General features: G+C 41.0%; 1 protein-coding gene across 4 annotated transcripts; it reads right to left on the reverse strand.

Annotated features, from left to right (window-relative positions):
- Window positions 1-1603: 1603 nt before the first annotated feature.
- Window positions 1604-13415, reverse strand: LOC306919545 (uncharacterized protein). Of its 4 annotated transcripts, none has more exons than XM_079532310.1 (10): window positions 13277-13414; window positions 12754-12818; window positions 9571-9681; window positions 8632-8725; window positions 6763-6888; window positions 5830-5985; window positions 4777-4840; window positions 3433-4367; window positions 3314-3336; window positions 1604-2335 (listed from the first exon to the last, which is right to left on the reverse strand). In XM_079532310.1, the coding sequence occupies exons 3-10, from the start codon at window positions 9610-9612 to the stop codon at window positions 2300-2302; spliced, it is 1476 nt and encodes a 491-aa protein (XP_079388436.1). In that variant the 5' UTR covers window positions 9613-9681; window positions 12754-12818; window positions 13277-13414; the 3' UTR covers window positions 1604-2299. The 4 variants fall into 4 exon arrangements, with proteins under 4 accessions (XP_079388436.1, XP_079388434.1, XP_079388435.1 ...); XM_079532308.1 differs by having other exon boundaries at window positions 8632-8728; XM_079532309.1 differs by lacking the exon at window positions 12754-12818 and having other exon boundaries at window positions 13277-13415.
- Between the last annotated feature and the right edge of the window lie 601 nt (window positions 13416-14016).

Below are 14016 nucleotides of genomic sequence, written 5' to 3' on the forward strand. Positions count from 1 at the left end.
CCGGTCGGAGCGGAAATAACCTACGTCATAATAATTCGGCCGGAACTCACTTCTAGAGTTTAGTTTGTGTTTGCGAAGTTTAGGTCAACTAGGAGTTTTTTAATGGATTTGTTTTAAACCTGCAGGGCAGCTATAATAGGCCTAGGCCCATGCTAGGCCTACCAACATTCCAAGAAAGCATGACTGAGGGAATCTTGTGTTTTGATTGATTGATTGATGGAAATATTTATTAACAGTTTGCAGAAATACAGTACATTTCAAGCACAAACTCAAAACAGCTTCATAAAGATTTGCTTTAACCCTCATTGATAAAGCTGCAGGACAGTTGCAACGACCTCCTGTCCATAAATACAGTGGTGAATGATTTATACTAGCATTCCAGTGAAAATATGCAAACATTTGGTAGAAATAGCTGATCTACAAGCTCTCGTGAAATGATATACTGCACACAAAGGTTTGAGAGTGGAACTCAAGCCAAATACTGATCCATTGAACTATTTCAAAAAAATAATAGGCTAATCAAAAAGCAGACATATTTCAGTGTCACTCTTAATCTACTTGAGACCCTGTTTGTCCACTTCTATAACCTGTCTTTATGACCTATGACCTCTTGTCTTTATGAACTAAGTATCTCTGCACTTATTCTCATTGAGCCTATATATGCCTACTTTACCTTCATACCAAACCGGTATGCATTTGTCATGGAATGCTGAATCAGCATATGTTGGTATTTTCCCTTTGTGTAGAAATACATGCTCATTAACTGACAAGAAAATAATATAAATCTTTATTTTAGATGTTGTATCTGTGTGTATGTGAATACATAAAGACACAAGTAGCTTTATGAATGTGAGGGAAATAAGTCCTTTCCACCACTAGATGGCAGCGTAGGTCTGCTAAAGATAATAAGATAACAGGTTATTCTGACTCCCATCATCCTACAAACCTCTGGTCCATATGGTATTAGAACCACGGAAGGTTTCATAAATACCATCACATAAAATGTTAATATTTTATGAATGTGATACTTTCTACACCCATGTTCAGGTCATCGGATGGTGTGTACAACAAAGTGTAAATCATGTTCTATTTTCTTCTTTACATTCACACTTAAGTCAAACTGGTGTAATCAGTCTCAGTCAGACCAATATTTAAAACGTAATGCCAAGGAAGTGGAGCATATCACTCCAATTAACCCATACGGTCTCCCTCATGTGTGTCAAATAATTTCTTTCAAAATACCGTAGGCCTATAAAGCTTTGAATGGTTTTACTTTTAGGGCCAAAATACATGTCTGATCTTGTACGATATCATGAACCATCCAGACCTCTCAGAAACTCTGCTACAGTGTCTCTGTGCTGTAGCCCATGTTGAAATGATGAATGATTTATGACCACCGTCTTTCATGCAGGAGTGTGGGGGGGGGGGGGGGGGGGGGGTTATTTATTGTAGGCCTATAATCCTTCTAACCCTGCCCTGACCAAGACCCATGTGGGTCCAAAATAAATCCTTATAGTCTACTGCATGGCCCTTATTTTAATTTGTTACATTATGCCCTAGACACATTAGGCTACATTCTTTTTTTTTTAGAACATATGTTTATTTGGTTTTCTGCATCATCAATATATACATATTGTACAGCAAAATAAACAAAAATAACAAAAAAAAGAGAACTATACTTACAAATATATACTGTATACTCGGATGACAATCATGTAAACACATACAGGTAACTTAACACCTCCCGCATTATCAGTCAGATAATAAAAAAAACGGCAACTCAAAACAACTGAGGCTAAATTGTAATAAAAGGCTTAGGCTCATTTTGAGCGTACTTGAAGTTAGCCTGAGGGCTTCTCTGTCTTCATATATCTACAGATATGTACAGACTGTTAGCAGTGAGACTGATGTATACACAGGGTCACTCAACAGAAAACAAACCAACATATAGTATGCAGGCTATCCGCACATTTCTAAAGTTACAATTGAATGACCTTTAAGATCTTTTGTATAACTCCAAATTGGCCAAACTGTCAAATATTCCATAAGAAATGGGTGAAAATAGCCAATCTACCAAGCTCACAACGTCTCGCACTGTAGTTTGACTAGTATTTTCACAAGATGTAAGATGTAATGCCTACAATTCCAAGAGCTTGTGAGGGTGGGGAGGTCCCCAGTTCAAATATGATTATTTTGGGAGGTCACGGCCTGAAAGGTTTGGGAACCGTTGCTCTAGAATTGCCCTAGTAGTAGCCTAATCATCATCTTCATAATCTGAAATGCCTTCACCATCTTCATCTCATTCAGTGGATTCGTCGTCTTCATCACTTGGAACCTATGGTGGAGAAAGAGCATTATGCTAATTACAGCTATAATTTCAATAAACATGGTTATGACATGGCGTTGTAGACACTAGGGGCCCTATTATGCGTGTCTTAAGTACCAGGTCTTATGACTTAACTTAAGACCTGGAGGCGTGGTCAATGCTGTTTGGCCACTCAGAATAGCCAAATGGCATTGATCACGCCTCCAGGTCTTAAGTTAAGTCATAAGACCTGGTACTTAAGACATGCATAATAGGGCCCTAGGGGCTGTATTTTGCGTGTCTTAAGTACCAGGTCTTATTACTTAACTTAAGACCTGTAGGCGTGATCAATGCCATTTGGCTATTCTGAGTGGCCAAAGAGCATTGACCACGCCTCCAGGTCTTAAGTTAAGTAATAAGACCTGGTACTTAAGACACGCAAAATACAGCCCTAGGTGTAAGTGTAGGTTCTGCCATAGTAGAAAGGGCTGTGACAGAGAGAAGGTTTATGTATCGACAGATAAAGTTTAAAATAATGGTTAAAGTGGTTAAAAGATAAGGAGACACAGATGTGTTCCAGGTCTTAATGGTGTTAACTAGGGGTGTAACGATACATTTTAACAGAGATACGATACGTATCACGATACATGGTTGACGATACGATACATGAACGATATTGGTTCATTATGGCGATACGATATGATTCAATAGTTTGAAATCGATACAGTAACAGTTTAGCAAATACATTAAATATGTGTGAGACTTCACACTGCAGGCTTTTTAAAGTTAATATGTATTAATATGGATAGGCCTATACAGAAAATAAGTAAACACAGTGATTTAACACATTATGGACAAACCCACGCCTTGACATGAACACAGAGAATACACACATTTATCCATAGACCAAATGTAGCGATATGGAATGGAAAAGTAATTAAACCCATATTTTTATTCTTAAAATTGCTAAATATGATGCACAACTTAAGGGGGAACAAACAAACAAACCTGTTCTGGAGCGTTTCTTCTTGCTGTAGAATAACAATGAGAACCATCAGATTATCCAGTGGAAACATTACAGTTGTATAGAATATATAAACAGTCATGTTTTGTGAATGTAAACTTACCATATATTCTCTCACACCAACTGTCTAGGTGTTTTTTTTTAATCCACAGCAGAATCACCAGCCCGACAACAATACCGACCCAAAGAACCCCACCAACAACAAGACTAGTAATAACATCAGGACCAGCAACAAGACCAGCATTAACATCAGGACCAGCAACAAGACCAGCACCAACACCAACCATATAACCACCGAAAACAGCATATGATGAAATTGCTATAATTTTCCAAGCGTCATCAAACCAAACGCCGACAAGAAGAAGAACAATGAAACAAACAAGCCAAAAAACCCCACAAAAGACAACACCAAAAACAAGAGTGTAAACACCACCAACAACTCCACCAGCAACACCGACAGCAGCAACACCAACAACAAATGTAGGATTATCAGTAACATAATAATCACCACCAAGACATGCAATAACGACACCAATACCAACAAAACCGACACCAATACCAGCTACAAAACAACCAGCAACACCAACACCAGGAAGGCCAACACCAAACACAAGACCTGCACCACCACCAACACCAACACCACCACCAACAACACCAATCACACCAATAACAAAACCAAGAAAAATCTCACCATCGGAAAAAAAACCCAAAACAGCACTTAGAGCAGCAGTGACAGCTCCACCACCACCACCACCAACCAAAACACCAGCACATTTAACCAAATAACGAGTCCAACCACCATCAACAGGATCAACCAAACCACCGGCACGTCCAACCAAATAACGAGTCCAACCACCAACAGCACCAATCAAAAACCGACCCACAGCACCACCAACCCTGGCGACACCGTCATAAACACCAAAAGCTTCAGCAGCAGCACCTCCAACACCAACACCAACAACAACGCCGACACTAACAACAACAGCGACCACCACTCGAACAACACCACCGGGGATTGTTTCTTTTGGATGATCAGAGCTGGAATGACAGAGAAAAGACATTTTAATTGGTTCATGTTCATCTTAAAAGGATCCCTGGCTAATGAGACAAATATGTGTTAAAACATTATTATTAATGTAAAAAATTACTAAAAAAATAAAATAAAAACACCTTCAATATTTTATTTCTTTCATAAAGAGAGACTCTTTCACTCAATAGGGACTGCTCCTGTCACAAGTTGATGATGTCAGATGTTCATGTGTGCCCTATGCCCTGTGCCCTATGGAATTATGGAATGCACGTGCTAATACAAACATTTTAAATATGGGCAAGTATAATATTTAAAGGCATATTTGTCTTATTAGCCAGGGATCCTTTGAATTTGCATGATGGTCCAGGATTTTATTTGATGAAGGCTGGACTCTGCTCCTCTCTAAATGACACTCACTCTGTCTGTGGTTGAGAAGTTGTAAATGCATCGGCTGCACACTTTGTATCTTCAGATGACGTTCCTGTAGGAAAAATACAAAAACAGTCACATGACAGAAAGAGAACATAATTTTTATTTCCAGTAAATACAGTATTCTAGGCCAGTGGTTCTCAACCAGTGGTCCGGGGACCACCAGTGGTCCTTCCATTCTGGGCAGGAACCCCTTTTTGTGTTCTAAGCATTTATGTTATAGTTTTAGCTATTGAAAAATAGCAGATCTACAAGCTCATAGATCTACAAGCTACGAGCTTGTAGATCTGCTATTTTTTTTTAATCGTGAAAATGTGGCGCAAATCTTCGAATACCGTATATATTCTTTCCGAGCGAACGTTTTTAACTTGTTTTTAATGCCCTGTGCATATCGTCACGTAATTATTGTAATAAGAAACTCACTGAAATGATGTGCGCGTGTGTGTGGATACAGTATATACACCGGTAACATCTAGCTAAACAAGTGTCTGACGTGAGTATTTTCATTGCATCCAGTGTGAATGCACCTTTAAGGCTCATACATAGTCTGGATTTTCAGTGGTTAGGTGACCACCGAACTACAATATGACGTCACGAGCCGCGGTGAAGAGCAAACCACCGCCACCGCTCCAGCCCTTCTCTCTGTTTTTACTCACCACCGCTCAACGTTATTTCAGCTCCGGTGGTCACCTCACCACCGGAGCGGTGGTCACCTCACCACCGAAAATCCAGACTATGAATAGGCCTTTAGTCTTGTTAAGACGGTTCATTTCTGCATTCATTTTTCCTGTGTCATGATAAATCATTTCTTTAATCCTGTGTGTCTTGGCTGGGCTATCATTTTAAAAGAATTACACTAACCTCTCTGAACAACATATTGACCAGGACTGTGTCCAATTATTTTAAACCAAGTATACTAACCCTTTTTATCAACATGTTGACCAGGACTGTGTCCTATCATTTTAAACCAAGTATACTAACCCTTTTTATCAACATGTTGACCAGGACTGTGTCCTATCATTTTAAAAGAAGTAGACTAACCCTTTTTAACAACATGTTGACCAGGAGGGCAGCTGCTGTGTGTCTCTGCCTTCAAACATCCATCGTTTCTTTGGTCTACACAGTAGAATCCGTCTGATGGTTCACACACTGCATTAGACATGGTTGTACATGGACTCTGGTCTCTCCGACCAGGACCTGTGGATTACATGGAGTTGAGTTTAAAGGACAATTTACCAGCTAGCTGCAGTAAGTACAGTTTTAATAGAAGTCGGTCATATCTGCCCATTGTGTACTAATAAGTAATTATAATATTCACAGATAATGCACCTGCAGAACTGGTGTTAGTATATAAGACAGTTTGTCCGTCCTTTAATTATATAATAATGTACCAGAACAGGTGTCACACAGAGGACAGAAGGTCATTAATGATATAATAATGTACCAGAACAGGTGTCACACGGAGGACAGAAGGTCATTAATGATATAATAATGTACCAGAACAGGTGTCACACGGAGGACAGAAGGTCATTAATGATATAATAATGTACCAGAACAGGTGTCACACGGAGGACAGAAGGTCATTAATGATATAATAATGTACCAGAACAGGTGTCACACGTAGGACAGAAGGTCATTAATGATATAATAATGTACCAGAACAGGTGTCACACGGAGGACAGAAGGTCATTAATGATATAATAATGTACCAGAACAGGTGTCACACGGAGGACAGAAGGTCATTAATGATATAATAATGTACCAGAACAGGTGTCACACGGAGGACAGAAGGTCATTAATGATATAATAATGTACCAGAACAGGTGTCACACGTAGGACAGAAGGTCATTAATGATATAATAATGTACCAGAACAGGTGTCACACGGAGGACAGAAGGTCATTAATGATATAATAATGTACCAGAACAGGTGTCACACGGAGGACAGAAGGTCATTAATGATATAATAATGTACCAGAACAGGTGTCACACGTAGGACACCTGGTCATGAATGTGGGCTGATCCATGTAGGTTCCGTCAGGGCAGTGTATGCAGGATGAGACAGTATGGTTCTCTTTGCAATGATTAGAAACATAGAATCCTGTTGGGACACAGAATCACATTGACATTCATGCTGTTAAAATAAAACGCATATATAAGTAGGAGCTAAAAATACAATTAATGAACGTTAGTGATGCACCGAAGTATCGGCCACTTAATCGGTATCGGTCGATATTTGCTGTCATCGGTCAGTGTTGGTATCGGCAAATAAAACTGATATTAACCAATGGCAGTAGGCGATGATTATCTGTTGTTGATAAACATACATTTAGCATTGACTGTTGGTGTGTTGGTTATCTGTAGTCTACCAAGCTGTAGATTCTATGTTGGTGTGTTGGTTATCTGCAGTCTACCAAGCTGTAGATTCTATGTTGGTGTGTTGGTTATCTGCAGTCTACCAAGCTGTAGATTCTATGTTGGTGTGTTGGTTATCTGCAGTCTACCAAGCTGTAGATTCTATGTTGGTGTGTTGGTTATCTGCAGTCTACCAAGCTGTAGATTCTATGTTGGTGTGTTGGTTATCTGCAGTCTACCAAGCTGTAGATTCTATGTTGGTGTGTTTGTTTATCTGCAGTCTACCAAGCTGTAGATTATATGTTGGTGTGTTTGTTTATCTGCAGTCTACCAAGCTGTAGATTCTATGTTGGTGTGTTGGTTATCTGTAGTAGGGCATTAAGCAACTAGTCGACTAGTTTACTAGTCGACTAGTAAATCCACTAGTCGACCTTGCTGGTACTAGTCGACTAGTTGATAAGAAAACATTTTTTTGTAGGCCTCAATATCAGGTAGATTATAGTTATAGTCACCAATGTACACAGTTTTTAAATGTACAAATATTATTTCCCAAAAAAAACCAAAAAGAAAAAAAAAGTTTTTTTTTTGTTGTTTTTTTAAACATAAAAGGTGGTTTAACAACTAGTCGACTATTCGACTAGTAAACTAGGCAACTAGTAAAAATGACTAGAAGTGAATGCCCTAATCTGTAGTCTACCAAGCTGTAGATTCTATGTTGGTGTGTTGGTTATCTTTGGCATCAAGGCCCACCAAAATACATATTAGTCGACTAAATCAACTGAGGATTTAGTCTACTAAAATCTTATGATACACTACACTACAACACTAAAACATTCCAGGTGACTAAAACGAAATGAAAACTATTCAGCACTAAAATCAAAAATCAACACTGCATGGTTTATCAATGCAGTGCTTAAAAATAATATAGCCTGGTCTCTAAACTGCCTCCCCCTGGCCAGCCGGGTCGCCTGATGGAGGGGAAAGGAACTGGTTGGAATAACATGTTCCTTCCACGCGCTACGTCCAACCGGGGAAACTCCCCCCTGTCAGGTGTAAAGGAGCAACTTGGACACTCAGGCATGAAGGAAGCATGAGTTCAAGTCCGTTGCCATTCCAACCAGTTCCTTTCCCCTCCATCAGGCGACCCGGCTGGCCAGGGGGAGGCAGTTTAGAGACCAGGCTATATTATTTTTAAGCACTGCATTGATAATCCATGCAGTGTTGATTTTTGATTTTAGTGCTGAATAGTTTTCATTTCGTTTTAGTCACCTGGAATGTTTTAGTGTTGTAGTGTAGTGTATGTCCCCCATATATGGGGACTAGGTTGGCGGAGGGTGTGTGTAGAGCCCAGGATCACATTAGATAATTGACACAGGGGTGAAAAATGGGTTACAAAATCGTGGGATAAAAATGTAAGAAAAGAAAATAATAATAATAATAATAATATAGCCTACTAATTAATGCAAAACATGCTAATTAAATTCCGTACCAGCATCACACAGGTGGCAGCATCTCCCATCAGGTGATACTGGATACTCTCCACTGGAACAAGTGACAGCAGGTCCAACATGACCCAGAAACACCTGCTGAAACAATGACATCATCATTAGTTATCCAACATCAGAAACACCTGTTGAAACAATGACATCATCATTAGTTATCCAACATCAGAAACACCTGTTGAAACAATGACATCATCATTAGTTATCCAATATGAATTATCTGGGTGATCAGTGTTGACAAACGTACCTCTGTTTAACGTCATCAAAGCCCCCCTTGCAAGTTGAAATGCTCCCAGACCCCTGGTTAGGATGTTTAGACATTTATTCTAATTTAAAGATCTATGTGGGCCTGAAAGTGTTTTATTGTATTTGTGTAACATGGACATTATTATATACGTATAATACGTATAGGCCTAATTGACATATCGTGAGATTGCAAGCAATATCCACCACTATCGCGAATTATTTCATTTTCATGTCAAGGACCTAGAAAATTATATGTATTTGGCTGCCGACCCCCATCTCAAAATATGTGGTACCGCCCAGAAGCAAAGATATGAGTTAAAAACGTCCTCTGTGATAGAACATACAGTATATTCAAAGATTTGCACCACTATTTTTCAAAAATAGCAGATCTACAAGCTCCTGCTATTTTTCGATAGCTAAAGTATAACATGATGCTAAAATCCCCAAAAGGGTTTCGCGTCCTGAATGGGTTAAGATGTTGCTTAGTGCCTTTTCAAAAAGCTATCAATGGTTTTCATTAATTAATGATAAATGTGGTAGGTTCATTCCAGGTGTGTGTGATGTATAGGTGCATTTGGTAGGTACATTCCAGGTGTGTGTGATGTATAGGTGCATTTGGTAGGTTCATTCCAGGTGTGTGTGATGTATAGGTACATGTGTGAGTGAAAGGCTAGTTGTACCAATAAGACAAATGAACCAGTGACACAAAGTTGTCTCTCCATCTCAGATCAGATCGATGGTTTTCATCAACAACGAGAACGTCAAGGCCTGTGCAACACGAAGGAGGATGTCTGGAAGGAAAACAGAAAAGGAAAACGTATTTCATGACAAACATTATTACGCTGCACGGTTATTATAGTGGTTATTCACAAGACATCTTGCCTTAAATAGAGGAGGAAATGCTACGGGTCTGCTCTACAACTAAGATCCACTACACCACCAAGATACACATGTACCCGTCTAAATACTACCTAAATGTCAACACTACACCACCAAGATACCCATGTACCCGTCTAAATACTACCTAAATGTCAACACTACACCACCAAGATACCCATGTACCTGTCTAAATACTACCTACTGTAAATGTCAACACTACACCACCAAGATACCCATGTACCTGTCTAAATACTACCTAAATGTCAACACTACACCACCAAGATACCCATGTACCTGTCTAAATACTACCTACTGTAAATGTCAACACTACACCACCAAGATACCCATGTACCTGTCTAAATACTACCTACTGTAAATGTCAACACTACACCACCAAGATACCCATGTACCCGTCTAAATACTACCTACTGTAAATGTCAACACTACACCACCAAGATACCCATGTAACAGCCATTAAGACATGTGAATCCCTTGACTCCTTCAAAACGGCTCTCAAAGGGTCGGCTGCCATTCGAAACTGGCCCTCGTAAATAGCTCTGGGCCATTGCCGACCAGAGCTACCCCGTAATAAAGTCCACCCCCCCCCCCGCAAAGTGCTTAACAGGGCAATAGGAGATAAAAACACAAACGTAGAGTAGCAAGAAAGCTAGCAAAAACACTTAATTAAGACAATGAAAAACAATAACAAAGAGCATAAAATCAACAATAAAAAGCAATAGCAAAGAGCAAAAAGCAGCAGTGAAAAAAGGTAGTCGACGAAAAAATGTCGTCTTAGTTTTAGTCGACGAAATCAACACCGCATCAGTCAGAGGCTCTCAGCCAATCTGCTACACGAGGGGTCCAACTTTTTGCACTATTTTTGTCATTAAATGAAAATGCATCCAACTGGATCGGCACACGGAAATGTGTAGCCCTGATCCAGAGCGTTAGCCAGTATAAAACAAATAAGACAATAAGTAAGTAATAAGACAGAGTTCTTACAACTCACTTCATGGGGCTTCAGTCCAATGGCGCCTCTTCTACATTTAGGAACAAGTCCTGGACCAGAATTAGGCAGAAATGCATTGGACTCAGAGTCGGATTTACCTTGCTGAGGGCCCCCGGGCTGGAGCAAATTTGAGGGCCCCCCTTGAAAAAAAATTGGGCTATTTTGTTTTAATTTTGGGGTACCCAGGCCCCTAAAAAGAGAGGCAGGCAGGCAGGCAGGCAGGCAGGCAGGCAGGCAGGCAGGCAGGCAGGCAGGCAGGCAGGCAGGCAGGCAGGCAGGCAGGCAGAAGCTCTCAATGGTTTAACCATAATACAACTAAATACAATAACTATACATACATTTCACTTGAATTGGATTTCAATACTTTACAATCTTATAATTTAAGATGGGGGGGGGGGGGGGGGGGGCTAGTCGGGGGGCCCCGGGCTGCAGCCCACCCTAGCCCAACAGTAAGTCCGGCTCTCATTAAAGCTGGGCTGTTGCCTGAGTCACTCAGGCAACAGCTTAATGATCTTAAATCCCTTTATTGTCTCCACCAGGCCGAAGGCATGGGGAGAGAGTATGTTTTGCACTCCGTCCGTGTGTGTGTCCGTCCGTCCGTCTGTGAACAGCTAATCTCCGGCACCGTTAACCTGGTCGATGCCAAACTTTGCACACACACTCCCTGGATGCCAACGATGAACCTCTGCCCCACATTTTACAGAACGGCCTGTTATAGCGCCACCATGAGGCAGCTTTTCACATTTTTTACCTAAAACTGCACCGATCTGCGTGAAACGTTCCATGCACACTCCCTAGAGGCCAAGGATAAACCTTTGACCTGCATTTTCCGCATCTGCCTTTTATAGCGCCACCAGGAGGCCGACTTTTGTAAAACACATTTTTTTATATTACTCCTCCAGATTCTGTCCAAAAATCTCACAAATCGTTACACAGTATCTCTATGGTCATGTGCTCAAGTCGGATCTGTCCGATATTTCATATTCCATCCTAATTGGCTATAATTGGCTTTCACAGTTTGCAAGATTGCCCCGTTTTGAACAAAAGCCTCAAATCATCAACGCAGCATGCAATTTACGTGAAATCTTTCACACATTTTCTTACTAGGCTGAGGAATATATCCCACCCTTTTCACATTGGCCTGTTATAGCGCCACCAACAGGTTGATTTTTGCAAAACACATTTTTGGAACAAAATGCCTCAAATCATCCAATTGCCATCAAAGGCGTATGAAGAAATGGCACCCTTTTCACATTGGCCTATTATAGCACCACCAGGAGGCCACAACCTGACCTGCCCTGGTGGAGACCTGTGCCCCGAGGGGCACTTTTTCTAGTTTTAGATAGTTTTTTAGTAATAATACAACATAAACATTACAGAGAGTTTAGTTGTTACCGTGCAACACTTTAAAACAGTTGTCATGTTGCACACATGCCTAAAATTGCCGCTCCTCTCCTCTCCTCTCTCCCTGCCGCCCTGTGGGGACCTCCTCGCTCCTCTCCCTGCCGTCCTGTGGGGACCTCCTCCCTCCTCTCCTCTCTCACTGCCTCCCTGTGGGGACCTCCTCCCTCCTCTCCTCTCTCACTGCCTCCCTGTGGGGACCTCCTCCCTCCTCCTCCTCTCTCACTGCCTCCCTGTGGGGACCTCCTCCCTCCTCTCCTCTCTCACTGCCTCCCTGTGGGGACCTCCTCCCTCCCCCTCTCTCACTGCCTCCCTATGGGGACCTCCTCCCTCCTCTCTCACTGCCTCCCTGTGGGGACCTCCTCCCTCCTCCTCTCTCACTGCCTCCCTGTGGGGACCTCCTCCCTCCTCTCTCACTGCCTCCCTGTGGGGACCTCCTCCTCCTCCTCTCTCACTGCCTCCCTGTGGGGACCTCCTCCCTCCTCTCCCCTCTAGCAAACTGTCCCACTGTCGTGGGGGGTTTAGAATGTCCCGAAAATAAACACAACCAGGTAGCCAGTCCTACAGTACTCACCGAAACAAAGCCTGCTCAGATTCTAATCTCCAGGCTGGGAAGCGTCTCAGGTCCCCAGCTTCTCTCTAAAATGCATTTTGTCAAACATGAAACATGTAGAGAAACAAATGTGGAAAGAAAATGTATTCATGTTGCAAGGAATTGTACATGTGATTGACTCAATAAAGTAAACAAAATAATAAAATAAAATGCATTTTGTCCCATATTGCGCCGATCCACTTTGGATGCATTTTTATTTCATGACAAAAATAGTGCATTTTAGAGAGAAGCTGTGGAGCTGAGACGCTTCCCAGCCTGGAGAATAGACTTTCACCAACACTAAACCGGCTGTGTTTTCATTGATTAGCAGGAGTACTTTAGTTTATTTTCGGTATAAAAGTTGCACCTCTCGCACAGCAGTGGGAATGACTCGGTAACGTTTTGGTCCTCAACGTTAGTTCAGTAACAGTTATATTGACCTGTAGTTTGAAATGTAGCCTTTCTACAAACTGTGAAATAAAAACATAAACATGTGTTTACTAACCTGCGGTGTTAGGATCCTTTATGAGACATTTTCACCACGAGACACGACGACACGTCTCTGTTCAACAACTTCACCGTGGAAATATAAAAACTACACCCAAGAGTTCGGCACAGTTTTTTTTGGCAAATCTTGTTTTTTTGGCAGGGCACTGTTTTTTTGGCAAATCTAAGGGAGCAAATATAAGACTTCCGGTGGACGATCTCTTCAAAATAAGAGTACCCTCTAAGTATTGAAAAAAAGATTAATTTGCACATTAAAACTACAAATGAAGCATTTAAATGATGCTATATGATGCTATAAGACACACATTATGTTTCTGTGTAAAAATAAGTAATTAAATAACGTAAAAAGGTTATCTAAATGGATAAATGCTATTCACTGGAGTGCATGGACTTTATAAAGTGGACACTGGACAAAAGACGGCTCCGCGAGGCAACTGTTGTGACATATGCACGCGTTCAGGGAGATGTCATAATCTTAGATGTTGTTCTAATGGATTCAGTCCATAAGTATGAACAAGACCTGGTTAATGTATTTTGTCCACTGCAAAAATACTTAGCCTTACAGTACTTTGCAATGCATGGTAGGGGTATGGCTATCACATTTAGATATGAGTGTTATGACAGTTGCCCTCATTTCATAACACAAACTGATAACAATAGCTGTGGTCTCTACACTTGTTTGTTTTCCAAAGCTGTTCTGTTTGATGTGAGTCTCAACACTTACCAAACAGAGCCTGA

Source organism: Electrona antarctica (genome assembly GCF_951216825.1).
Source record: "Electrona antarctica genome assembly, contig: scaffold_26, whole genome shotgun sequence".
NCBI lineage: Eukaryota > Metazoa > Chordata > Actinopteri > Myctophiformes > Myctophidae > Electrona > Electrona antarctica.